Source organism: Cordyceps fumosorosea (genome assembly GCF_001636725.1).
Source record: "Cordyceps fumosorosea ARSEF 2679 chromosome Unknown scaffold_3, whole genome shotgun sequence".
NCBI classification, from domain to species: Eukaryota; Fungi; Ascomycota; class Sordariomycetes; order Hypocreales; family Cordycipitaceae; genus Cordyceps; species Cordyceps fumosorosea.
The window spans coordinates 1454828-1481084 of record NW_017387303.1 but is presented as its reverse complement, the minus strand read 5'-3'; the positions used below and the strand labels follow the sequence as shown (position 1 = coordinate 1481084).

The following is a 26257-nucleotide window of genomic DNA, read 5'->3' as shown; positions in this document are numbered from 1 at the left end:
GGACCAGGAAGTTAAGCCACCGGGGAACGCCCTAGAAGCTTTCTAGAATGCAGCTGGTCCTGATTTGTTTGCTACATCTTTGTGGCGGCCTGCAGGCAACGGCTCCGTGCACGCCCGCCTGGCTGACGCCAGCCTCGCAATAGTCTGCCTAACTGCTTCTGAGAATACACGTAGAAGTAAATCATATCTGAGGAATGCCTGAGACGCTATGGTAGCATATGAAAGAAGCTGCTGCTTGTTTGCAGCCCAGCCACAGAGTATGGGCGTCACCTGTCTCCAGCCGTGTAAGCCAATAGCCTTGTTGGCTGCTTGCAAAGTAGGCATTGGTTCATTTTAAATATCAGCTTGACGGCCCAAGATCCTTCACGATACTGCCACTATACTCTTTATAGCCAATTGCGCTTCTTCTACATTTTGAATACCCTCTCGCCTCTCTCTTGGGTCGGCAATGGCGCCTGCGGTCTCAACTATAATCTCTGCCGGTGCTCCCCAAGCGGTTCACGACAGCGAAAAGACAATTTGGATGATTGTTATTCCCCTCTCAATCTGCGTTCCATGCTTGATATCTTGTATCATATACCTCACACGCCGGTTTCGACGTAGGAAGACCGTGAAAGCGCCTGCTTCTCGGGACGTTCCCCTCGAAGTCCACTATCAAGCATGGCTCGACCATGTGCGCCACATGAACCAACAAAGCCACAATCATATTTTTCCCCCAGATGATGCCGATACCAAACAGTCGCTAAAGCATAAACGTTTGCGCGATTTTACCAGGTACACCCGAAGCCAGAGCACGCCACCGCTGGCATCACCCGACTGCGAGCCTCTCGGCAGCGACTCGCTACTGCGCCCAGAAGCCTACCACACTCACTCGGAGGAAATACAGAAAAAGGACATCTTGGAGTTTCCACATTTGCAAAGTCAAAGCTCGGTTAGGAGCAGAGGGTCAGCTCAGTAGAAACGCAGGATAGACGGAGGAGTTGTGCGACGGACGCGGAATGTACACTGGGCTGGAACCATATTTGCTTCGGGGGGTCTGCATTAACTACGTTTGACGAATGAATGAAGCTTTGTTGACAATTATTTTTGCATCCTCTCTGAGTTCTTTATGCACCCAACTCATTGGTAATGTCCACAAACGCCGACCACTGCTTCCAGGCCTCGCCGCTGCGAATCGCCCACTTGGCACGGCGCACACCCTCCTTCCAGCGCTGACCGCCAGGGCCGCGCTCAGCAATCACATTGCCGTCGTCACCAGGGCCCATGCTAGTGGTTTCAGCCTCACAGATGCCCGAAACGACAAAGAGGGCGGCCGCGTTGATGAGGACAAACTCGATGAGCGGGTCGTTGTCAGGCAGCTCCCCGTGGAGGATCTTTTGCAGAATCGCCGCGTTCTCCTCCGGCTCCTTGCCAGAGGATACCTCCGTCAGGGCGTGCGTCGAGACGCCAAAGTCGCTGGGCTCAACGGTGAAGTAGTCCGTGTAGACGTCGCCGCCGGGGCTCCTCTCCTTGAGCATCCAGCAGTGCGACTTTCCGGCGCAGCTCAGCTCGTCGAGGTCCTCGTCGCCGCAGACAATCATGGCCTTGCGACAGCCGGAGGAGCGAAGGGCCTCGGCAAACGCAGGACCTAGATCCTTGCGGCCGACGCCAATGACGCGGCACTCGAGGACGTCCTCGACGGGATTCGCCAGCGGGCCTACATTGTTGAAGATGGTCCGCCAGGGGAGCTGCTTGCGGATGGGTGCGACGTAGCGCATACCGGTGTGGAAGAGGGGGGCGAAGAGGAAACTGTAGTTTGTGGCCGCATAGACCTTGGCCAGGTTCTCGGGCGTGACAGCCGCAACAACAGGGGCGTGAGGCTGCATCTTGGCAATGAGGTCGGCGCTGCCGGACTTGGAGGTGCTGGCCTTGTTGCCGTGCTTTGATACGAGGACCAGGGCCGAGGCTATTATGGATGCGGTTGTGCTAATGTTGAATGTGTTGTGAGAGTCACCCCCAGTCCCGACTATATCACACTACGACAGGTGTAAATTAGCAAGGGTGCTCATGGCTGGAAGCGGTGCAATACGTACAAGTCCACCGTTGTAATTGCCCTCCTTGTGCCCGCGCTTTGAAATGACAGCGTTGAGCTCGTCTACCGGGATAGGTGCAGCAGCTTTCAGCATGGCGGCGGCGCACTTGGCGAGAACCTCGGGCTGAAAGTCCATCTGCGTAAAGTGTAGGGCCATGAGTAGCGAGGCTGTCTGCGCAGGGGTGACTTGGTTTGTGAAAAAGTGCGAAATGGCTTCCGCAATCTCATCTGCCGTTACCCGGTTGTCGTTGGGCCACATCTTGGCCAGAAGCGGTTTGATGTCGACTGGAGGGAGGTCCTCTGAAGCCGCAGCCGGTTGTGAGGCCATTTTGGACGAGGTTTGAGATGAGACGATGGGCTTCTCAGAAGGTTCAGCGTTCAGTGTCGGAGGTCGAGAAGTAAGTCAGATGGCTGGCCTTGAGTGAATGAATTTTGACGTGACCGGATGCCCAATGAGTCAACCAGTGGTGGTTGCAATTGGCCTCGGCGGGTTCGAACATGGCTCAGGCTTAACCTAGAGCTGGTTGGGTATCACATTGTGCACATTATTGGCTGTCGTTGGGCGCATTATGTGGAGGATTACCACTGGATCGCCGCATGTTGGGAGTGACATTTACTCTTACGGTAGGCTATATGGGTATGAGGTACTCACTAGCAACCTACGAATCTCTGCGACGCCGACGCCGCAGCCCTGCTTACTCATCACATGGATTTTTCCAGCGCCAACTCGTTGCACCTGCGCTACACATTTCTTCCCCCCTCACGTCCACCTTGCCAGGCATCTTCTTCTCCCTCAAACATCACTCATAGACAGTCCTCTCGCCACCAGAAGTCGGTCAGCCATCGCAACAGCCATCTCCGTGCGGTCTCATTACGTTTCCTCTGCATCGAGCGCCCGCGCGACGACCACTTCGAGCCGACTTTTCGTTGATCTGAGCCTCTCAGACGCCTTCACTGGTCAGAACGGTCGGTCTGGTAGAGTGCGACGCCACACACTCGCTTGATCTGGGGTGCGCACCGCCCTCACACTAGAAAAAAACAATTCCAAGAATATCGCTTATCGCGACTTTGATTCAGTTCAAAGGCAAAAGGCTTCCTCCTCCCTCGTAGCGTCGATTTCGTCCTCGGCAGAACCCAAGGAAGAAAAATAAATTCTTTCCAGCGCCGTGGTCAAACGCGGCACCAGGCTACCGAGCTTTTTTTTTTCATCATATTTGCGTGACGAAACCACTACTTGCCTGCTCCTCTCACACTGGAAACTCTTCAAATTTTTGCATCCTCGACCTCTAATCGGCTTTGGCCGTCTGCACCCTTCAGTCGCCAAGCTGCATTCACCGCTTTTTGTCAAACTTTTGCACAATCGACTCGATCTCGATATACCTGTTAACGAGCAAAACGCACTTCTGCAGAAAGCGCTTCAGCGAAAGCAACAGCAACTTCGGCTGCGCCGCAAGGAGACGAAGCGATCCCGCAAAGTCTTCAACGAGATTACAAATCCGTACACGCCTCAACAGTACAAGCCTAAAATGTTGCCGCCTGCTGCCGGTGACGGCTCAGGCGCCGGGTTCCAAGAGGACCTCAACAATGTTCTCTGCTGTCCCGATTGTCGGGAAATTCCTCCCAACTTGGTTGAGGAATTCTCCAGCGGAGACATGGTGTGCCAGAGCTGCGGTGTCGTGGTAGGCACGCGCATCATTGACACCCGATCCGAGTGGCGAACGTTTGCCAACGACGACCAGAACGGAGACGATCCTAGTCGTGTTGGTGGTCCTCAGGACGAATTCGTCGAGGGCCAGCAGCTGGCGACGTCGGTTGCCTTCTCCGAGTCGCGCCAGCACAAGAATCTCTTGCGTGTGCAAAACAACACCAACCAGGACAAGCAGCAGCGGGGCCTCATGCAAGCCTACAAAGAAATTGTGTCGTTGTGCGAGGCCATCAACATGGGCCAAAACGTTTCCAACGCTGCCAAGCATATTTTCAAATTGGTGGACAAGTACAAGTTCATGAAGGGCAAGCCACAAGAGGCTGTGATTGCAGGCTGCATCTTCATTGCCTGCCGTCAGAACAATGTGCCGCGTACCTTTCGGGAAATCTTCAACCTGACGAGCGTGAGCAAGAAGGAGGTTGGGAGAGTCTTTAAACAGCTGCAAAACTTTTTGCAAAAGCTGCAGGATACGGAAGGTGAAGGCGCCACCGGTCTCAACACAGTCACAAACTACGAAAACACGTCAGTTGGCGCCGAGGACCTCTGTGGCCGCTACGTCTCGCAGCTTGGTTTCAAGAACCAGCAGAAGATTTCCAAGATTTCCCGGGATCTTGCCGAGCAGGCCAATGACATTTCGGCGCTGGCGGGCCGCTCGCCGTTGTCAGTGGCTGCGGCATGCATCTACATGGCCTGCCACTTGGTTGGCGAGCCGCGGGCGTCGCTACCCATTGCCAAGCAAGCCGGTGTAAGCGACGGCACGGTCAAGACAGCATACAAGCACCTGTTTGCGGCGCGTGAGCGTCTCATCAAGAAGGAATGGCTTGATGACGGCGGCAACATGGATAACATCCCTCAGGTGCAGATCTAGTGGACTGACAAACGTCATTGTCGCCGGGCGGGTGCGATTGTAATATGAGTGGACCTTTGATGCGTTTGTTTTCTGGCACTTTTTTCTCTCTCTCCTCTGCGAGGAGCAAAATCACACACCACAAAAAAAAAGTTGCTCTCTGAACCGTGGCCTAGGTTTTGGCTGCTTGTATCGCATATTTCTTTTGATTCCCTGCCCGAAAGAAGTGGGCAAAGTATTCTTACTTTGTTATCATCATCTGCCTTTTCTTTGGTCTTCTTTTTGTTTCTGTCGTCTCGTTGGCGAAAGAGACAAGGCAAATCTTTTTACGGCCTTGGTTTTAGAATGAGGACTTGAATTGACTCGGCTTTATTATCATGGCTGTTGCTTAGTCTTACGAAGTGATGCTGCCCGTGATGCGGACTGCCGTCTGAGCATACGACTTGGTATTCAATCTAGAACAACTACATTATGAGAGAGCAGTCTGTAGAGAAAATCGAATGCCCCGGGCAGGCAGATCGTAAGCAACTCGGGAACGTTATTTCCACAGTGGTGGTTTGGGAGAACAGCCTCGTCGCAGCCTCATCCTCCAGCCGGGGGTCGTTGCCTTGCCTTGGCCGGATACGATGCATGTCAGCATTCTATAAATAAGTTTATCGTTTTTTCACTGCTCGTGTTTAAACGCATCTCGGGTCATTTGCTTGTTTCGCAGCAAGGTCTTGCACTGTCGCATGCCACAGCACACAGTAGGAGGCGTGAGCAGACGAGGCGTGAGCGGACGAGGCGTGAGCGGACGATGCCGATGTGGAGGACGAGGAGGTGGCTTGGCGGGCGAATGTCGGGGGATTTTTATGCGCAGTCCACCCTTAGAGTTCTCAGCGGCCCCTGCAGCGAGTCAAAAGGGATCACCAGCTCAGGATTATGTGGCGAAAAAAAACAGGTCCTGTTGCGTGGAATGTAGATCCTTGAGTCGCGTGTCCGGGCAACTGCTCCAATCCTTTGTTTTGCTTGGTGCGTGCCTGAATGGGGGATGTGCAGGTGAAAGAAAAAACAGCAAGCAAGGAATTATGTTTCCACTTGCTTCGTAGACAACTTGATAGGGAAACTTGATATGATGTCTATTGAATTGTCAAGTTTGTCTTGATAAATCTTGGTGCTCACAACTCGTACTCACTATGTAGGTAGGAGGTGAGACGACAGCCACTGGGAAGCGCTGACGGAGCCTCGTTTTGCCTTTTGCGGGCGGTCGCCCCCTGCAACCCCCCTGCAGCCCCCCAACTCCAACTTGTCATGCGTTGACTGGCGCTGTAAATAGTGCCGCAGCAGGCTCGCGGCGGCCCCACGTGTGCTGGGGAGCCAGTGTCCGTACAGAGCTTTGACAGGGAAGAGGCAATATTTAGTTTGCGTGAGTCTTTTGCTAGTTTGCAACTACTTTGGGGGCTTGTGCAAGCCTCCTTTGTTCTTAGCACTATTGAGGAACGGAGGATGGAGTGGCGGTGGTCGTATAGACAATGAAAGTATTGCAAGATGCCCGCCGGTTGTCGGAGGCCGGGGGAGATGCCTAGATGGGGCAACTGCAGGCGCACTACACCTTATTGGTATACAAGGCAAGCCAAGTTTGCAAAGTAGGTAGGTCGTTGGCAGGAGGCACCTTCTTAATGGGTTCTTTGGAACAATCAAGCCACTTCTGAATAAACCACGCCTCGTCAATTCGTGCCATTCTATCTGGTCATCTGGACACCCTTCCCACCGCCCATGTCCAGGGTGGCATCCGCTGCGACCCTGCCAGACCGTTGCGACTGCGGCCCGTCTACTGTTCTGACCATTGACGTTTCCGCCTCTTGCCCACGTCTTGCTTGTTGACTTTTGGCTCGTCTTCTTTCCGCGACTCGGCTGTGCTCAGCCACCGATCACGAAGATCCATGGAACAACTGGGGTCCAAACGGGTCCCATGCTTCGTACTGGAGTAGCCCCTGCATCAAGCGCAGAGGTACCTTGACTAACTAGTTACGTTAGTGGCCAGGACACGTACATAGTTCCCCTCCAAATTCCAACTTATGAGATCTACTTTTTTCCTCTTCTTAGCATCTGCTTTCTTGAATACGTGCCTTATCATTGTTTTATTCTTTCTTTACTCATTCTCATTGCGTTTCAATCTCCGTCTTTTCGTGGTTTCTGGCCTGCCGTCTCTCTCGCTGACGCGGCTTCCAAACAAAAAAAGAGACAATAGCGCTACTGCAGCTGTCCGCCGAGCTACCAACAACACCGCTTCCAACTTCGACCACAGCCAACGGGACCGCCCTACACACAATTGGCATGCTTTCCGCACATCGTTAACCAGCTCTCTCCCCCTACAGCGCAGCATCGTTCTGCAGCGGCCCTTTGAGCAACCGGCGCGCAATCTTCCCCGTCGCAATGGCGGCCGCCGACATCTCAAACGTCGAAAAAAGGCCCGGGCCGCCTGTGAGAGCGTTTGCCTCTTCCTGTCTCTCCGGTCTTCGGGATTCCGCCAGGTATCTCTATAGAACGACGGTCTGCGAGCATATTCTGGGGCTCGAAAGCCGCACCAGCTCGGGCGGTAGTCGACGAGTCCCTCTCAGCATCGAGCAGGCCAAGCCGCTCACTGATCCGCGCCGTGGCAACCAAGCGTACATTTCCAACGACATTCGCACCTCGCGCTACACCGTCTTCAACTTTATTCCAAAGCAACTGTTTTTTCAATTCACTCGCGTTGGAAACTTTTACTTTCTCTGTGTCGGCATACCTCAAGTGGTAAGCTTTCGTGGCCTACCTGGTCGAGCAAACGACTTGTTGACTAGCGCTAACCGCCGACTGCCTAACTATGTAGGCTGGCCTCTCCACCACCGGAAGCTACACCACGATCCTGCCCCTGCTCTTCTTTGTGCTGCTCACTATTGTCAAGGAAGGCTATGACGACTATAGGAGAAGCCGTCTCGACAAGATTGAAAACTCCAGCTTCACCACGACCCTGGGGCGCAAGGACCATTACACAGATAGGATTAAGTCTGCGCCTTCAATTCAAAAATGGAACCCGTTCCATGTCGCGACCCCGACGCAACCCCCGATTTTGCCAAAGGATGTCTACGAGGGCACTAAATGGGTCCCTATTCGCTGGAGCAATCTCAAGGTCGGAGATGTCATACGGCTGAATCGTGATGATTCTGTACCTGCCGATATCGTGCTCCTCTGGACCAGCGACGAGAATGACGTCGCCTACATCGACACTATGGCCCTCGATGGCGAGACCAACCTCAAAAGCAAGCAGCTTTCCTCGGCGCTCAGCGGATGCGGCACCATTGAGGGTATCGCCAACTGCAAGGCCACCTTCGTCGTCGAGAACCCAAACCCACAACTCTTCAATTTTGACGGCTCCGTGTCTGTCGACGGCAAAAGTGTGCCTCTCACCCTCAATGAGGTGATATATCGAGGCAGTGTCGTGCGAAACACGACCGCCGTTGTCGGCATCGTCATCAACACCGGAGAAGAGTGCAAAATTCGCATGAACGCGAACCAGAATCCCGTCGCCAAAAAGCCAGCCCTCGAGAAGATCGTCAATTGCGTCGTGGTTACCCTTGCAATTTATGTAGTTGTCGTGTCCCTTGGCCTTTTTTGGGGCCACGTTCTTTGGCGAAACCGTTATCTGGGCAATGCGTGGTTTCTTCCTCGTAAAGACTTCCGCGCTTACGAAATCGTCGTTCCCTTCATCATCATGTTCAACAACGTCGTCCCGCTTTCTCTGTATATCTCGCTGGAAATCGTCAAAGTTGGGCAGCTACTGCTCCTCAATTCAGATATTGGCATGTACGACGAAGAGACCGACACGCCTGCTAGATGCAACACCAACACAATCTTGGAAAACCTTGGTCAAGTCGGCTACATCTTTTCCGACAAAACTGGAACCCTCACAGACAATATCATGAAATTTCGCAAAATCAGCGTTGCGGGGACCGTGTGGCTGCACGAGATGGACTTGGTGGAAGAAGACGAGAATACAACGACTAGTCTTGGTGATTCAAGTCGAGAACCTTCGCTATACAAACCTGACCCGATTCCAACTTCACCGTTGAGCCCGTCCTACATGAAAAATCCCCTGTCACCGCGCATTTCCACGGGGGCCCGCCCCTCCATGAGTGGCCGGCGCTCGTCCTCTCACTGGCGTTCTACTGGGCGCCCCGATCACGTCCAGCCAGAAGTCAACACCGCCGACTTGCTGCACTACATTCAGCTGCGGCCCCATTCTGCTTTTGCTCGGAAAGCCAAGCAATACATCCTCGCAATGGCTCTTTGCCATACCTGTCTACCTGAGTACACCGATGGCAAGATTGAGTTCCAAGCTTCATCTCCCGATGAATTGGCGCTCGTCCGCGCAGCCCAAGACATGGGCTACTTAGTCGCCCAGCGAACGGCTAAGCACGTCACTGTCCAAATGGCACTGGCTAACGGCCAGCTCGAGAGACAGACGTATGAAATCCTCGACATAATCGAATTCAGCAGCAACCGAAAGCGCATGTCTATTGTCCTTCGCCGCCCGGATGGCCGAGTCACTGTCATTTGTAAGGGAGCAGACTCTGTTATTCTCCCCCGTCTGAAGCAGTCATCCCTCGCCATGCAGAAAGCCACCGAAATCCGCGCGAGCGCGGATCTGGAGCATGAAATGCAGCGCCAAAGTGAACAACACCAGCCCAGAAACAGCTTTGGAGGCAGGCCCAGTCTGACTGTCAGACACACCGCCAGCTACAAGCCGGAACCGAGCATACGACGTGCAGTGATGCATCGCAGCAAGTCCTTCGAGCTTAGAAAATTCGTGAGAAGCTCTGAAGACGGGACCCGAGCTGGAGCCTCCACGCGAGGCCTGTCCATGGATATTAACCGCGGACATATCCGTACGAGCGTGAATCCGCAGCACGCCCAGCTTCCAGAGAACCTACAATTCCTCGACGACCCAAGTATCCACGACGACTCTGAAATATTCTCCAAGTGCTTCAAACATCTTGATGACTTTGCCTCTGAGGGACTCCGAACTCTACTGTTTGCACAAAAAGATATTTCCGAGCAAGATTATCGCGCGTGGAAAAAGGTGTACGACGATGCGACGACGAGCTTTGACAATCGACAGGAAATGATTGAATCCGCCGGCGACATGCTTGAGCAGGCATTTTCTTTGGTCGGAGCCAGTGCGATTGAAGACAAACTACAAAAGGGTGTTCCAGAGACGATTGAGAAGCTCCGACGGGCCAACATCAGAATTTGGATGCTCACTGGTGATAAACGAGAAACTGCCATCAACATTGCCCATTCAGCGCGACTTGTCCGCCCTGGTTCGGATATTTATATCTTGGACGTTGCCAAGGGTGCTCTCGAATTCCAGCTGATTGCCCTCACCGAGGATCTCCAGGCAAGCACGCACCACAGCGTGGTCGTCATTGACGGGCAGACTCTGGGAGCCGTCGAAGAGTCGCCAACACTGTCGAAGCAGTTCTTCGACATCATGCTAAAAGTTGACACAGTCATCTGCTGTCGCGCGTCCCCCGCGCAAAAGGCGCTTCTGGTGCGCACAGTTCGGAACCGGCTCAGTAAGTTTGGCCTCAGCTGGCGCAAAGGCCTGACGCTTGCTATTGGCGACGGCGCCAACGACCTGGCCATGATCCAGGCCAGCCACGTGGGCGTTGGCATTTCTGGTCGTGAGGGCCTACAGGCCGCGCGGGTCGCCGACTACTCGATCGCGCAATTCCGATTCCTGCAGCGTCTACTACTCGTCCACGGACGGTGGAACTACGTGCGCACGGCCAAGTTCATCATCTGCACGTTCTGGAAGGAGATGTTCTTCTACCTCCCGCAGGCCTTCTACCAGCAGTACAACGGCTACATAGCTACCTCACTATACGAAGCGACCAGCCTCACAGTCTTCAATACGCTGTTTACTAGTCTGTGTACGATCTGTATGGGCATCTGGGAGCAAGACCTGCGGGCGGAGACGCTGCTGGCGATCCCGGAGCTGTATGTGTACGGGCAGCGCGACATGGGTCTAAATTTAGGCAAGTACTTGCGCTGGATGCTGCTTGCGGCCGTCGAGGGCGTCATGTTATGGTACGGTGTGTGGGCTGGCTATGGCTGGCAAATGTCACAGGGCTCCCTGGATGACGGACTGTACGGGCTGGGCACGCTCGTGTTCACGACGGGCGTGTTGTGGATCAACTTCAAGCTGTTCGTGCTCGAGACGCACCACAAGACGGGCATTGTGATAGGATCCTTCTTCGTCACCACTCTTGGCTGGTTCCTGTGGCTGGTTTTTCTCGACAACATCTTTCCCCGGTCGGCGCTGCCCACCTACGAGATCCGCCATAGTATGGGGAGGTGGGGGCGCGACCCGGCCTGGTGGATGACGTTGTTTGCGGTGCTCAGCCTGCTGGGGCTGTTGGAGATGACACTCAAGGTAGCCAAGCGGCACCTCATCCTCGCGGGCGTCTGGAAGTGGCCGCCGTGGCGTGGATCAGCCGGGCTGAGCGAGAATGTCGAGGAGTGGGACGTGGAGATGTGGCAGGAGTTGGAGCAGAATCCGGCAGTGAAGGCCAGGTTGAAGCTCATGGCACGCGAGTATGATGAGCAGGAGCTGGATGGCGAGGAGGGGGGAGAGGGGGAAGAGGAGGGGGAAGAAGAGGAGTATGGGCAGAGGGGACCGGTGGAGGAGACGATCGAAGTGAGTGCGAGCCATGATGATGAGGAGAGGGGCGAGAAGAGGAAAACGGCATTTGTTTCTTCGGCGTGGCGTAAATTGAGAAAATGATACCCTTTGTTTTTACTAGAGACATGGTAGTAACAGTATAGATTCATCATCTCTTTTTGAATATGGAATACGATTATGAACATTTCATGATTCTTTCTTTCTACTTTGGTACATTTTGTAGCTTCTTCATGTTCCTCGCTTCCTGCATTTCCTCTTGTCCCTTTTCCGTCTTCGATTCGCACACAAGACCCCTTCGTTCCATCACTCCTCGCCCGCTTGAAACTTGGCCAGGCCCTCCGTAACGGCCGCCGTAAACTCCGGAGTCTCGGCCATGAACGCCGCAAAGTTGGCCCTCCTCCCCAGGTCATCGTAGTGGAAGAGGCAGTACGAGTACGCCAGCCTCCGCAGCTCGCTTCAGTGCTCCTCCGCCAGCCACGGCCACAGCTTCGCCTGCCGCGCGCACAGCCGCAAAAAGTGCACCCCGTCCCAGATCTCCCGCACGCTCACGATCAGCCTGTGCAGCTTGTGCAGGCACAACCTCACCAGCTCCGCCACCTCGTAGCGCGCCGCGAGGAGGTACACCCGTACCACCGCGCACAGCGCAAACTGGCCCTCGTCGTCCACCTCACCGCCTTCCCAGTCGTTGTCGAATCGTGCAAGACGCGGGCCGGCGTAGCGGCGACGGCGGACAAACTTGGCCCAGGCGCGGCGCCGGCGGGGGGAGGACGGGCCGGCGGGGGGCAGGAAGCGGCTGCGGTAGCGGGTGGGGGGATGGCTGGGCGGGACGGAGCGGAAGAGGGGGGAGGGGAAGTCGCCGGTGTGGAGGAAGGCGAGGAAACGGTGAAAGGTGGACGCGTCGCAGTCGGGGAGGTAGGCGCAGGGCGTGACGAGGGCGTGGCGACGGGAGGCGGCGTCGCGGATGGTGTGCGCGAGGACGGGGGAGGAGCGGGAGAGGAGGGCGCAGGGGACGGGGTGGTGCGTGGCGGAGGCGCCGATGAGGAAGATGAAGGTCGGACCGGGCGTGCCGGGCGTGGATGGGCACGGTGTGGCCGGGTTGGGTTGCTCGCAAGAGGGGAAAGCAGAAGAAGAAGAAGACGAAGAAGAAGCTGGTTGGGGCGTGTGGTTGTGCTTCGGAGGAGGTTGGATGATCTTCATGGCTGCGGAAGAGCTCGAAAGTTGGTCGAAAGAGCGAGATGATGGGAGACAAGGCAAGAGTATGAATCTGGGAGGGAGAGAGGGTAAAAAGGCAAGTTGTAAGTGGGAGAGGGGAAAGTGAACAGCAACAGAAGCGTGTGAGAACTTCGCAACGTGCGGGCGTCGTTCACTTTCACCAAGGCAAACGGTGCTCGTTTGCACGGCTGCTCAAAGTCAGTAATGTTGTTTGAACGTGTTTTCTCTGGAGGCTGTGAAAGGAGGACTGCCATTGGAGAGATGACCTTGGACAAACTCTTCCAACAGCAGATGCCCTCTGGAGGTGAAGTAGGCACAAACACTACGACAAGAGCAGACATGACATCTAAAGTAATGGGTTTTCAATAATGATTTCTCGTCTTTTGTTGTAAGCTATTTTCTTGATAAAGTAAAGCAAAATGATTAAATCTGCCGATTCTAAATGACTCTCCGTTGTAACCCCCCAATTCAAAACTCTCTCCGCTGTAACAGCCCTGGTTCAAAATGACTCCTTGCAGCAGCATCTCCCAGACCTTGAAAGCTAAAATGGTTAATATGCAAAACGAATTGTCGAGAAACTTTCCCCAGCATTCCTGTCTCATCTGCGTGCCAGTCTTAATCAGTGTTGTGCTCGCGAATGAAGCTGATGTAGCATTCCAAAATCTTGGCGGCGAGATCTGGTTTCTCCTTCAACAGCGCTTGGAAATCGTGGTATCAAGACTTTTACGTGGGCGTACTCTTAGAAGTCGCGTGGACGCATCTTGCGAAGCCCCTCGCTAGACATCGGCCCCGATGCCGACTTTGCGGAGTGACAGTTTCGGCCGTGATGAGACGCTAGATCTAGCTCGAGCCTTGAATCTGGCTTTGTTAATTGGTTTTTACGAAATGCGCTCTCGTGGCTCTTCTTTGATAGTTGCGAGATTCCTCAAATTACTACGTGTTTGCTTTGCTTCATTATGCCACCCTATCTGTTAGCTGGGGCGTCGGAACCGAATTCATGAGCTCAACTCAATTTCAATGCCGGGACAAATCAAGTCAAGTGCAGAATTATCATTAACTAGTTTGCTTACTTTAACCTCGTAGTGTCGCACACTCATACAAGCACCAAAGTAGGCTGACAGATCCATTGCCTCACCACTGCTGCTGCCAGCTTGGACATTAGCATGTACAATTTCGCAATGTTTTTTTCTTCCAATATATAGCCAATATCCCACATAGGCACAAGTCAAGAGTTGGGCAAGTAAGTTACTTGAGGTAGAAAGAAGGATATGTTGATCACACCTAAATAGTTGACGAGATTGGGAGTCGAGAGGGTCAAGATGGAATATTCAACAACAAAACTCAAATAAACAAATGAAGAGCAATACATCAACAAGGACTTGTCATTAAATATAATTACTTCGGTCTCCAACACTACAAATCCGAAAAAGGCAAGTCCCCAAGGGACCTTCCGTCCTGCCGGGCCGCTGTATCCACACCTCTCTCTCCACGCTACCATCAACCACCCAACACCTTCATTCCCAACATCCTCAACGCAACAACCTCCCGCGGCCAGCCTTTCCTCTTCCGTCCCTCCGCCAACATCATGGCCGAGGCAAGCGACGCGCCCTCCTCCTCCGCCGCCGCGCTCGACGTTGTCTTCTACGTCGCCCGCTCCGTCTGGTCCGTCCGCTGGGGCCGGCACCTCTTCCGCGCCGCGCGCGTCGCCGCCCTACCACTATCCCTCGTCACCGTGCCTTTGCGCCACCTCGCCTCCGCCGTGCTCGTCCTCTGCGCGCCGCTCCTCTACCTGGTCGGCTTCGCCGTCGCCGCCGCGCAAGGCACTCTGTCCCTGCTGGCCAGCCTCAAGGTGCGTTCTCTCCCCCCCCCCTCCCCCCTCTCCCGTTCCGGTGGTAAATCTTGGCTAAACTCCTCGTCATCAGCCTCTGTATAGCTTTGTAAGTCGTCACCGCCACCCCCGGTTGATTGTGAGGAGGAAAAGAACATATGATGCAAGTACCGGGTGAAGCGAAGCAAGCTGACACTGCGCGCGAAGCTCTCTGCAGCCGCTGGCATCGGCATCGTCGCGGGCGTCGTCCTCGGCGCCACCTCGTCCGTCGTTACCTCGTACCTCGGCATGCAGGACTCCGACGAGGACCGCTACGAGCGCGAGCGCGACTCCATCGACTACTACTACGACCGCGACGACGAGGAGGTGGAATACGAAGGGCGCGACTATCGATACGACCCGGACACATATCCCGATTACCGAAAACAACACCTGCGCGCCAGCGACCCCGACGTCCTTCTTAAGCGGCGCCTTGCCCGCGGCCTGCTGTCGCAAACGATTCACGAAGAAGACGACTCGTCTGGCGAGTGAAAAGCCATGACAACGCCACGATATATGCTCTCCCCTTTACACGTCAAAATTTCGCTTCCATTCTCGCCTCGAATTTCTCTCTTCAAATACCCTTCTGCGCCCACCCACGATACCCAATGACCACCCTGCCATCTTTAGAAAATGCAATGAAGCGCTTCATAGTTACAAAGGGCTCTTCCACCGCGTCCCTTTCTAATACAAACAAGTTTAAAACATGCTGTTCGTCGATCCTTACTCCAAGATCAGTTCCCCCCCTTCCTTTCCATTTTCGCACTCTCTGCCCGAGCAAAAATGATAAACAAAGCTCTTGCCAAACCGTATGTATTCTGGAAAATTGTATGTTCTGTCTACCTTTCATCATCGGGGCCGATCCGATGGTCGGTACACGTCCAATGGCCGGTACTCGTTGCGCGCCTTCCTCTTTTTCCTCTTTCTCTTCGGCTGGTGGCTGTTTGCTGCAGGCTCTGTAGAGGGACGGCTCGCATAATCACTCTGGCTCTAACGTCGGTACATGTCGCGCTCGCGCTCGCGCTCGCGATGATCCCGCCGCTCCATCCCGGGAGACCGACTTCTGCTAGTGCGGTGGTCTCTGTCGCGGTCTGGCCGGCGGTCATCTCTCGGCGGACGCCGCTCGTCGCGTGGCGGCCGGTCATCCCTGCGTCGTCCACCATCATCCCGTCCGTAGCTGGGTATGTACGTGTCCGTGTCTGGTGCGCCGCGCTGTCCTCCGGGGCCACCGCCTGGTCTATTTCTGGGTGGTGCTCGATCGCGGTCGCGGTAGTCATCATCTCGGCCCCCTCTTTCCGGCGGAGGGCCGCGGCCCGGTGGTTGTGGACCTCGATCTCGCTGCCAAGCTGGTCTTCTATGTTCGTCTGCGCCGCGGTATCTGCCATTAGCACTTCCGTTTCTACCGTAACCGTCGCCACTGTTGAAGCCGGCCGTCGCTCCGTGGGCATCTGGCCCAATCCCGACTGTGCCTCCTTTAGGGGCGGGTGGTAGGGCTGCCTTGCGGTCTTGAAACTTTCTGCGATCTAGCTCATGGCTTTCTTCGTAGGTAGGAATTTCATGCGGCTCCATTGGTAGTGGCGCCATTTTGAAATAGCCGTGCTCCAGTGCGTCAACGGCATTGATGCGGGTCTTCCAATCTAGCCTCATGAGCTCTTTGAGAAGCGATATCGCACCGCTTCCAAACCTAATAGCAACAAGTCAGCACATGCCTAGAATGTAAATGCAATAGGTACTCACTCCCTGAAGCGTGTTTCCAGATTTCCAGAGCGTGGGCGCGGTGATAAATGTTCACCACCAGGCAGCATCTTCCAGCCCGGCATGTTGTCCTCTGTCGGCGAGCCAAGAAGGTCCCAAATTATTTCAAGCTGAGCAACATCGCTCTCACCCGCTAGGATAGGCTTGCCGATTAGCATCTCTCCAAAGACACACCTGAGCCGTGTTAGTACGCGTCGCGAATATCTCTGGCATTGGTGCTTACCCAACACCCCATACGTCAATAGCTGTCGTGTACTGGCGCAACTGTAGTAGCAGCTCCGGAGGGCGATACCACCTGGTCACGACAAGGCCAGTGTAGTCTCGGCGACCGTTCCCCATTGGTCGTCCGGGCTGCGGCGTCGGCCCGTCGTAATGCCTCGCAAGACCAAAATCGGCAATTTGGAGGTTGCCAGTGTTGCTGATCAACAGGTTTGCGGCCTTCATATCTCGATGCAAAATATGCTGATCGTGGAGATAACGCAGGCCTTGCAGGAGCTGAAGCATATAGCACTTGATCTGGCCTTCTTTGAAATGTACGGCGGGGTTGTCGAGCAATCCGGAAAGATCGTGGTCCATGTATGGTGTAACGGTGTACATGATGTGTTTTTTTCGCTTCTCGGCTGGGGGGCTGTGTTAGCTGGATCATAAGCCTGTGGTGGATTAGCTGGAGCACGCACATGATCGTGAAGGATGCTCTACAGCCATATCTTCGAGCCGCAGGACATTGACATGGTTGAGGAGTTTGAGGAGTTTGATTTCTCGCAGCGCGGTGATTGGAAACTAAGATGTTGTCAGAGACGCCACTGTGGAGCGAGGTGTTGGTGAAGCCTCCTTACGCCGTCCTTTTCGTTATGCATGATAATCTTTTTCAAGGCAACGATTGCGCCTGTCTTTTTCGATCGAGCTCGGTGAACCTCACTGCAGGTCTTTGTCAGCAAAGCGCGTCCACTGACATCGAGAGCTTCTTACCCAAAGGTTCCCTCTCCGAGTTTCCCCTGCAGCTCATAGTCTCCGATGCGTGAGCAGCCGCGAAAGCTCGTCTTGGGTCGCTGGTGAGCGATGGCGAAGGAGCGCGGCGATCTGTTGTCGGGTACTGAGGTTGGAGCGGGATCCATGATCTCGAGTAGCCGCTGCGGGGTATTTCGGCGTCACACTGGAAGCAATTAAAGCGAGGGCAGTTCGTGCGGCTAAATGTAGTGGTGGCGGCGGTGGTGGGAAGAGTGAAAGGCATCGATCGCGACGAAGATTTGTAGACCCCGGCGCTGTGCCAAAAAGCCTTGGGATGTAGTCGTCGAGCTGGGAGGAATTGCGCAAAATGGGACGGAAACGACGTAGAAAAATATGGCGCAGTGTATGCGATACTAAGACGGTACCTTAAAGGATGGAGAGATTGTGCGGTGATGGGCTGGAGAGAGTGACTACCAATGGCCCGCGTTGTGATGTGATGATGGTGCGAGAGTAGAATGAAGTTGGGCGGCTACGAATAAATGCACAGGTTACGTAGGTAGGGTCCAAGCCAGGACGGTCTGAACTAGATCTATACCGCATCTGTACTTGTTTTCTCTTAGAGGTACAGCGCAAAGCTATGTACTAGGAGGGTAGCGCCCCCACGGGAGCTGTCCAAGGCACGACAGGGGCCAAGAACGATGGCGGCGCCTGGCACTACGCAGAGTCAACGACGCACTTGGTATTATTTGGCTCCTCTTATTAGTTGATATATGCATTGACAGACGAGGTCTCAAACCTGATCAATCGATCGCCGTTTACGTCCGAGGATAATGACGTGATGGAACTGGACTTTGAAGAGATGGAAGTGTAGAAAATGGGCTTTGTCAGGATTCACAGTTTGGCAGCGATGTCGACCGATTATCACGTACACGAACAAGGTGCTTCTTGTTTAGGTAGGCTTTTGGCCTTTCTGTTGATGATGGAAATTGTAGGCAAGTACCATTTCCACATGCTGGGGGATAGGACTGGCACATGAAATCAGCTACTTTCCTACTTTTCCCCGTTCAGTCCGAGTTTACATAATCTGTGCTATATATATGTATGTATATAGTTAAAGTTGATTTGTGCCGTATTTTATTCTTCACGCAGTGCCTGCCTATATACGTACCACATTCTAAGTAAACCACCAACGGGGTGGCCGCTGGCCGCCGGCTGCCAGCTGCCAAGCCTCAACGGCAAACACCATGACCAAAACATCACCACATCACTTCCTTGCCTTCTTCTTAGATATTATCTCTAATCGGACTATTGCTATTCATCATCAGCGTCCCCCGCTCTCGATCCATCCCCTCGTCTACTGTGCCCACAACTCCACGGCCCACAACTCGCCCCAGACTCGTTGTTGTCCCGACCAAACGACTTTTCACTAGGCTCCGGCGTGCCGCATCCAAAGGTCAAAAGAACGCCATGACTAAAATAAAGACTCGACAGACTTTTTTCGTCGCGCGTGAGCCACAAATGGATACAGACGGCTTTAAAATGGCCAACGACTACGCTTCCCGGAGTTGAAACTGCATGGATCTCACTACTCTTGCTAGTCCGACATCGCTCGACGCCAAAGCAAAGCCTGTCCGTCCTTTTACGATTACGATTTATTAATGGGCGGCACCTCCCATCCACAACATCCTCCACCAAGTTACAACGTACTCAACATTTTCTCACTGCCTGACCTTGACGCTGCTCAAGAGCCCAATCCCAATCCCGATTCCGATTCGTGCGCCGCTCAGCTTGTCTCAGCGCTCCCCTCGCTATTTTGTCGCCCATCACTTCGCCAGGTCGACGACCACCTCCTCGTGCAAAGACTCCACGATCTCCGGTAGTCACCATGTCCCCGGCCACCGTCCTTCCGCCCGCTGAGCAGCGCCCCGGCTCTGTCGCCACGGGCCTCCCCGAGTCCCGCGTTCTCATCATCGGCACCGGAGGCACCATCTGCATGCAGGAAGGCCCTGACGGCCTGCAACCCAGTGGCAACTTTCTTGAGAGCGCCATGGCTCCTCGTCCAACCTTTAACGACCAGTCCGGACCCCAAGGTTAGCTTTTCTGCTGCCTCTTCCTCATCATTTGCACTATACGCCGTGCGCAGTGCTGTGTCGCAGGCCCACTAACAACCTTTGTAGTCACCATGCAAGCTAGCCTCAAGGGCAAGCTCATGTCCATTGATAGTCTGCGCACTCCGCCGACTGCCTATGGCCGACATATCCGATATGGAATCCTCGAGTTTGACCCTCTCCTCGACTCGAGCTCCATTTCTGCCAACGACTGGGATGCCATGGCCGAGTGCGTATTTGAGAACTATAACCTCTTCGACGGCTTCGTCATTCTCCACGGCACCGACTCGCTGTCTTACACGGCTTCTGCGCTGTCCTTCATGATGTCCAACCTTGGAAAGCCTGTCATCCTTACCGGCTCTCAGGCGCCCATCTTCGCTCTGCAGTCTGACGCCGTCGGCAATCTGCTGGGCTCACTCATCATCGCTGGTACCTTTGTCATCCCCGAAGTCTGCCTGTTCTTCCACAACCGCCTCTATCGCGGCAACCGCACAACCAAGGTCTCGGCAGCCTCCTTCCAGGCCTTTGACAGCCCCAACTTTGAACCGCTTGCGCAGGTCAACGGCCTGGGAGTCAGTGTGAACTGGAGCCTCGCTGAACGCGCCACTTCGATTGCCCCATTTTCCATCTCCAAGCGACTTGACACTACCCACGTTGCTTGTTTGCGTGTGTTCCCTGGCATCAAGCCGGAAATGGTTGACGCAGTTCTGCATCTACCCGACATTCGTGGTCTGATTCTGGAAACGTTTGGTATGGGTAACGTTCCCGGTGGCGTTGATGGCCGTCTGACGCAAGTCATCAAATCTGCTGTTGAACGCGGGCTCATCGTCGTCAACGTTAGCCAGTGCGTAAACGGCTTCGTGTCCCCGGTCTATGCCCCTGGTACCCAGCTCGGTCGGGCTGGTGTCATTTTTGGTTTGGATATGACTGCCGAAGCAGCCCTTGCCAAACTGTCCTACCTCTTGTCTCTCGGAATCACAAATAAAGAAATCACAGAGCTCTTCTCCAAGTCCCTCCGCGGAGAGGTCACTGAGATTGCTCACCCTACCTTCACTCATCCGACGGCACCGCTTCAAAACCCCGCCGCTCGCCTCACAGATGTTGAGTCTGCTTTCACCGCTCTGGGATACGCTATCCAAAATGGCGAAATTTCTGTCGTCAGGGATCTTCTGAAGGGCGAAGGCAGCCAGCTCCTCAAGACGGCGGATTATGCGGGCAACACGGCTGTTCATCTTGCCGCCGTCTCTGGTGACACTGCTATCATGCTCGAGCTCCTTCAGCAGGGTGCCAGTGTCCATGAGCGCAATCGCGCTGCTAACTCGCCACTGTTCCTTGCCACCCTTTCCGGCAAGGAAGAATGCGCACAGCTTCTCAAAGCTGCGGGCGCTCATCTCTCTGTTGAAGAGGTCGAGCGACAACCGCTTGCAACGCCTCCTCGTAAGGAGTAGTTTGGCTTTCAAGATCAGTTTGGCAGCAAATGGTTAATTTTTAGGCCGCTGTACAGAAAATTATAAATAAAACGTAAACGAGTATATCATGGCATATTATAGCAGGGGGGCCTGCTTACGAGATAACAATGAACATTCATCGACCTGCCGGAGTACCAAGAACATGAAAATGGTCACAGGCGGTCATGATACTGTTTTAAATGGCAGGATTATACTGAATACTCGAAGAGAAAAGGGTTTCGAATAAAAAGTACTAAAAGGGATGAATAAATTATGTGCAGCTTCTTATGAGTAGACGTACATATCTGCAGGAAAGGTGCCTGACAAGGTCGCAAACCCCGCATCGCCTGCTTGCGTGATCCCGTACGGCCATCTGATCATGCTACTAATACTGTAACTGCTGGGAGATTACTTCTAATTTGCAGATCCTGCCTCCTCAATCTCAGAGATCTCAGAGATCCAATTGATCTTGGATCTGGGGAATGGTGCAGAGACATCGTCGGGGCGGGTTCGAATTGCAGACTATTTCCATCGCAACATGTCCACGGAAAGGCTCTGCCTGGCTCTCTAGATTCAAGTTCTAGCCTTTATCGGGCACGAGGAGCGAGGTCGATAGTCCTGGCCATGCTGCTTCAACTTGTCGCATAGGCGTGGTGCTGCTAAGCAATGAAGAACTGGATGGCATGACTAGAAATTAAGATACAGCCAACTGAAACGCTGCTTATTTTGCCGTCATCAAGCCAGCAGCCTTTGCATCGCAAACTCAACCTCGTCCTTGTTCCCGCAGACGAAGCCGCCCGTCTCGTTGATGTCCTCGACCGGCCTGGCCAGGACGTCCTGGCCCGTCTCCGCGTCCACCGCCGCGCCCCCCGCGCACTCGACCACCATGGCCACCGGGCAGAGCTCAAACAGGCGCCGCAGCTTGGCGCGGCTGCCCTCGGCGACGGGCGAGACGTACACGCCGTGGCCCTTGGAGAGCGCGTGCGCGACGTCCGGCACCAGCCCGCCGCTGTAGCGCAGCGTGTAGCGCTCCGCGACGTAGTGCGTGACCAGCGCCATGTACGCCGACGCCTCGGACGCGGCGCGGAGGTTCGCCGGCGCAAAGTACCTCGTCTTCGCGCCGGAGAGGTAGCGGACGTCGGGGCGGGTCACGACGACAGGCACGGTGGCGTCGTCGCCGAGGCCGACCTCGAAGCAAACGGCGGGCGAGGCGGCGCCCGGCACGCGCAGCGCCACGAGCGCCGTATTGCGCGAGCCGTAGCTAGCCAGCACGGCGGCGACCTGCCTCTCCCGCGGCTTCCCCGCCAGCGCCGAGGCGCCGTCCCACAGCCCGACGATGGTGCCGACGGCCCAGCCGGGGCCGACGATGGAGCTGCCGTCCAGGGGGTCGAACGCGGCGGCGTAGACCTCGCGGCGGTGGTCCGGCACGCGCACGGTGTGCTCGACGGGCCGCTCGACGGGGTCCTCCTCGCTGCTGGCGGCGACCACGGAGGGGCAGCGCGCGAGGGCGACGCGGACCAGCTGCTCAGCAGCAACGTCGACGTTGAGCTGGGCGTCGCCGAAGACGTTGGTGCTGCCGACGGCGACGACGGCGTGGGAGGAGCGGAGAGCCTTGCCGACGTCGGCGAGCGAGGCGAGGAGCGTGGGGAGGACGGAGGTGCAGAGGGCGGAGCGCTGCTCGTAGGCGATGGGGCCGAGGATGGCCTGGAGGTGGTCGTGGAGGGAGTCTGGAGAAGACATTTTGGCCGTGCCGGGTGGCTGTAAGCCTGCGCAGAGCGGGGATGTGGTTGGTGATGATGATGTTGGAGAGGCAATTCTTGCACATAGTCGAGATGATGTCAAAATACCTCAACACAGTGCGGACCCGCCAGGCTGAAGACCTCAATCACAGCACGTCGAAGCAGAAAAATTTATTCCGTCTTTTTTCTCTCGTAAAGTTAAATCACTTTTGAAATTCATATCTGTAACCCCCGGCTTGTACTCTATATTCTAGCGTCGTCAGGATGCCCTCATAAAGCAAACGAGTTGAAGCATCTAGTGGGTCTTGCGCAGCGCAGTAGAGCTGGCTAGCAATGCGGCAATGAGAACTAAAGCAGTTGCAAATGAAGAGGCCATAAACGAATACCGGATACCGTCGTAGTAAACGTGCTGTACCTTGAGCTGAATGTCCGGCGATAGGTCGCGGAGGGCATCCACCGAGTGTCGGATATCGTCGATGATCTAGACAATGCAGCAGAGCAAACAAGCCCAAACGTTAGCAAACCGTCAACAGAAAAGGGGGGATGATTTCGTGTCGCCGGAAACGGGCAGCTATAGGGTCTCACTTTCCATTTATTTGGAACATCACCCAAAGCCTCCGGCAGGCCGACGCTGAGCGTGGTCTGCAGGATGGCTGCTGTTATCGAGACCCCCCACATTGTACCAAGAGATCGGACGAGATATACGGTCGAAGCGGAAACTGCATGATCTAGGGGGTGTGAGAAAGAAATACTGCGATTGTCATTGTGACTGGGCATCGTGGGGTGATTGTACTTACCGGCGTGCTCGAAAGAAGCGAGCGAAGTAAAGAGAATGGATGGATAGACGATGCCTTGGCCAAAGTTGGCGGGGAAGATGTACGCAAAATACTTCCAAGACGAGTCTGAAAAGGCAAGGGTGGCCGTCAGGGTGTTTCCGAGTAGCATGAAGAACGCACCGACTCGCACAAGCGGCACGAGCTTCCCCCAGCGTGACATGACGATGCCTGCCACGAGGCCGCCGAGAGGACCGGCGAGGGATGGAACGGCCAGACGAGCGCCGGCCTTTGCGGCAGGCTCTAACAGAACGGCCTGGAAGAATAGAGGCAACATGAACAAGTACTGCAGAGCTGTCTGTTAGCTACTGCCCCAATTACTTACCCAAAATAGATTCCATGCCTGACTCACAGCATAGGCAGCAGCACCCGCCAAGAAATTGGCAGTCTGGATCAGCACCGGCAGTCTCCCTTTAAAGAGCCGCAACGGGATGATGGGCATGGCGCTCGTCGTCGCCTCCACGCGGAGGAACAGCCCGAGCAGCGCCACGCTCAGCACCACGAGCCCAACGACCCAGGGGCTGCTCCACGGCAGCTCGTTGCCGCCGAGGCTCAGCCCGAGCAGCTGTGCTGAGATGGCGGCGACGAGCAGCACCGCGCCGCGAAAGTCGACGCGCCTCCAGACCAGGCCGAGCCGTCCAGACGAGGCGGTGACGCCGCCCGGCGTCGGCTTAGGGAGCACCCGGGCGCCGAATACGAGCGCGGCGAGGGCGCACGGCGTCTGCGCGAGGAAGCACCACCTCCAGCCCACGGAATCGGCGATGCTCCCGCCGAACGCGGCGCCGCAGATGGCGCCGAAGCCGACGATGCCGTTCTGCATGGCCTGGTACATGCCGCGCTTGCGAAAGGGGATGAGGTCCGAGTTGATGATGGTAGCTGGAAGCGGGAAGAAGTTAGAGCCACCGAACAAGACGAGGAGAGAAAGAGAAAGGGGGAGAGGGTATACCCATCGTCATTAACCCGGCACCGCCGATGCCGGCCAGCGCCCGCATGCCAATCAGGCTCAGCACGCCCGGCGCCAGGCCGCAGCCCAGGCACCCCGCGGCGAAGGCGAGGGACGAGACGGCGAAGCAGGCGCGGCGGCCAAAGATGTCGGAGACGCGGCCGTAGAGCGGCTGGAAGGCGGCGGCGGTGATGAGGTAGGCGGTGGTCAGCCAGGCGGCCTTGTTGGCGGCGGCGAACTCGGAGCTGATGACGGCGTATGTGGACGCGGTGACGGTGCCGTCGAAGCCGTACAGGAAGACGTTGGTCATGATGGCGACCTGCATCCAGGCGAAGCCCCGCGGCGGCGTCCAGGATGCGTCCTCCTCGTCCGGCGGCGCTCCAAGGAGGGCTCGGCGGCTGGACGTCGGTTGAAGGGCTTCCAAGTCCTCGATGTCACCCGCGTTGTTGTTGTCCGGATCGTCCAGGTCATGATGAAGCAAAAACGACCGGCTCTCTTCTTCTGCTTCTGGCCGGTCGCGGACGGCGGCTGCTCCTGCTGCCAAGGCGGCGGTGGCGGCCCACTGGTCCGCCGGGATCCCGCCGCCCGGCCCGGTCTCGGTCTCTTGTCGGGGCATAGACATATCTTGGACAGTTTTTCTTTGCCCCTCGCGCTTGCGGTGTAACAAACAAAAACAGGGTAGATACGCGCGCTCACGAAGGAGGCGAGGGAGGAAAAAAAAGAAATAAAAAAAAATACTACAGTAAGCACACACAAGTGTAGATGGTTACGGGAAGGTGATGGTGGTGGTGATGTGACGGCACTACACGGGACAAAAAAAAAATTGTGCGACTACGTTATGCGGGGGCTGAGTTGCGCAACCACCCGATGGACCGATTCGGCCTCGCATGAGGCAATCATCTATCAGCCACTAGAATCTTTGGGTTTTATTATTAATGAACTCCTTCTCAGTTGATAACTAAGCACTACGGTCTTGGGTGCTTTCCGCTCGGATCCGGCATCGGAATAAGTCAAAAGATGCGAGCGGGAATGGGGAAGCGGAACGGGATTGTGGCCGTCCACCAATCCTTCTTTGGGAATAATGATTCAAAATTTCCCCATGCATGGACGGGACTCGATCAAGTCTGTGCTGCAGATTGCACAGAAAAAAAAACTGGTGCGCCTCATAATAGCCGAGCGCGAACAGACGTGTGCAAGTCTGGAGGCAAGACAGGGCGTCGGCAGCGCCTGTCGCACGAAGCAAGACTATGCAATCAACTGTTTTAACTGAGGGTTAAAGTCAAGATTTATTAGGGCTAAATGGCTGATCAAGATCAGTCGGTCAATGTAGAGATTGCCGATGAACAGAGCCGATATGCACTGGCTTTCTTCGCCCCTCCCCCCCCCTCCCCGCCATTTGCGGTCGGAACGCCGAGCCCGTGTGGGAATTAACAAAAGCGTTGTATAGTTTATTGGTAACTAAGTAACAGCGGGTAAAATTGGTTTCCTTATATTAACATACAACGCCTTGCCGTCTTGGCAGGGATCTCTCTTTCCTTTCTCTTCTTCCCCCAACCTCCACTTCGTCCGCCGCCACTTACACGAACAGCAAACAATTTGTTCCTTCCATCCAAAGAAAAAAAAAACAAAAGGAGTATCGATTCTTTGGACTCGATTTCAAGTAATGGTAGCGAGGGAGGGGGCGTGATAGCAAACAGAAGTGAGACCCTTTGCATTACCCCACGAAAGACCGTGATGGCGAGTTGTGCTTCACTGCGGCGACGACAAACAATATTTTGATAGACGCGGGTGAATGAACCCGGCGAGAAGAGAAAAAAAGGCCGTTGGGGATCTCGAACAGTCTATGCCTTCCACAGTGCATCATCGAGGATAGCAAAAAAAACCACTCACACAACATATCCCCAGCAAAAGGGACCACCTCCTCCTCATTCCAGTGCGGCTGCACAGGGCCCTTTTGTCCTGGCAGCGCTGTCTCACCATTCGAGATTCGATCCGTCTTGTTTTAATAAAAGGCCGAGGAACGAACTCGATCGTTGAGCTGTCGTCTGCTCAACCTGATTCATCCTTTTCTTCCTCTT

General features: G+C 55.0%; 9 protein-coding genes across 9 annotated transcripts; 4 read left to right on the top strand and 5 right to left on the bottom strand.

Annotated features, from left to right (window-relative positions):
• Window positions 1-1106: 1106 nt before the first annotated feature.
• Window positions 1107-2399, bottom strand: ISF_02162 (anthranilate phosphoribosyltransferase; the record flags this gene model as incomplete). Its single annotated transcript, XM_018845769.1, has 2 exons — window positions 1107-2015; window positions 2073-2399. 2 exons carry the CDS (start codon window positions 2397-2399, stop codon window positions 1107-1109), a joined length of 1236 nt encoding a protein of 411 aa, XP_018707492.1.
• Window positions 2400-3597: 1198 nt separating this feature from the next.
• ISF_02161 (transcription initiation protein) lies at window positions 3598-4644 on the top strand (the record flags this gene model as incomplete). The annotated part of the gene is made up of 1 exon (XM_018845768.1): window positions 3598-4644. The coding sequence occupies one exon, from the start codon at window positions 3598-3600 to the stop codon at window positions 4642-4644; it is 1047 nt and encodes a 348-aa protein (XP_018707491.1).
• Window positions 4645-7038: 2394 nt separating this feature from the next.
• ISF_02160 (ATPase, P-type, phospholipid-translocating, flippase) lies at window positions 7039-11428 on the top strand (the record flags this gene model as incomplete). The annotated part of the gene is made up of 2 exons (XM_018845767.1): window positions 7039-7395; window positions 7472-11428. 2 exons carry the CDS (start codon window positions 7039-7041, stop codon window positions 11426-11428), a joined length of 4314 nt encoding a protein of 1437 aa, XP_018707490.1.
• Window positions 11429-11782: 354 nt separating this feature from the next.
• ISF_02159 (BTB/POZ fold protein) lies at window positions 11783-12523 on the bottom strand (the record flags this gene model as incomplete). Its single annotated transcript, XM_018845766.1, has 1 exon — window positions 11783-12523. The coding sequence occupies one exon, from the start codon at window positions 12521-12523 to the stop codon at window positions 11783-11785; it is 741 nt and encodes a 246-aa protein (XP_018707489.1).
• Window positions 12524-14123: 1600 nt separating this feature from the next.
• ISF_02158 (hypothetical protein) lies at window positions 14124-14897 on the top strand (the record flags this gene model as incomplete). The annotated part of the gene is made up of 2 exons (XM_018845765.1): window positions 14124-14387; window positions 14574-14897. 2 exons carry the CDS (start codon window positions 14124-14126, stop codon window positions 14895-14897), a joined length of 588 nt encoding a protein of 195 aa, XP_018707488.1.
• Window positions 14898-15395: 498 nt separating this feature from the next.
• ISF_02157 (serine/threonine-protein kinase BUR1) lies at window positions 15396-17275 on the bottom strand (the record flags this gene model as incomplete). Its single annotated transcript, XM_018845764.1, has 6 exons — window positions 15396-16089; window positions 16143-16334; window positions 16384-16780; window positions 16838-16940; window positions 16997-17078; window positions 17130-17275. The coding sequence occupies 6 exons, from the start codon at window positions 17273-17275 to the stop codon at window positions 15396-15398; spliced, it is 1614 nt and encodes a 537-aa protein (XP_018707487.1).
• A 1718-nt stretch (window positions 17276-18993) lies between these two features.
• On the top strand, window positions 18994-20664 carry ISF_02156 (lysophospholipase; the record flags this gene model as incomplete). The annotated part of the gene is made up of 2 exons (XM_018845763.1): window positions 18994-19198; window positions 19286-20664. The coding sequence occupies 2 exons, from the start codon at window positions 18994-18996 to the stop codon at window positions 20662-20664; spliced, it is 1584 nt and encodes a 527-aa protein (XP_018707486.1).
• A 735-nt stretch (window positions 20665-21399) lies between these two features.
• Window positions 21400-22404, bottom strand: ISF_02155 (sedoheptulose-1,7-bisphosphatase; the record flags this gene model as incomplete). The annotated part of the gene is made up of 1 exon (XM_018845762.1): window positions 21400-22404. One exon carries the CDS (start codon window positions 22402-22404, stop codon window positions 21400-21402), a length of 1005 nt encoding a protein of 334 aa, XP_018707485.1.
• Window positions 22405-22698: 294 nt separating this feature from the next.
• ISF_02154 (Major facilitator superfamily domain, general substrate transporter) lies at window positions 22699-24801 on the bottom strand (the record flags this gene model as incomplete). Its single annotated transcript, XM_018845761.1, has 5 exons — window positions 22699-22884; window positions 22989-23131; window positions 23201-23492; window positions 23562-24112; window positions 24183-24801. The coding sequence occupies 5 exons, from the start codon at window positions 24799-24801 to the stop codon at window positions 22699-22701; spliced, it is 1791 nt and encodes a 596-aa protein (XP_018707484.1).
• Window positions 24802-26257: the final 1456 nt, after the last annotated feature.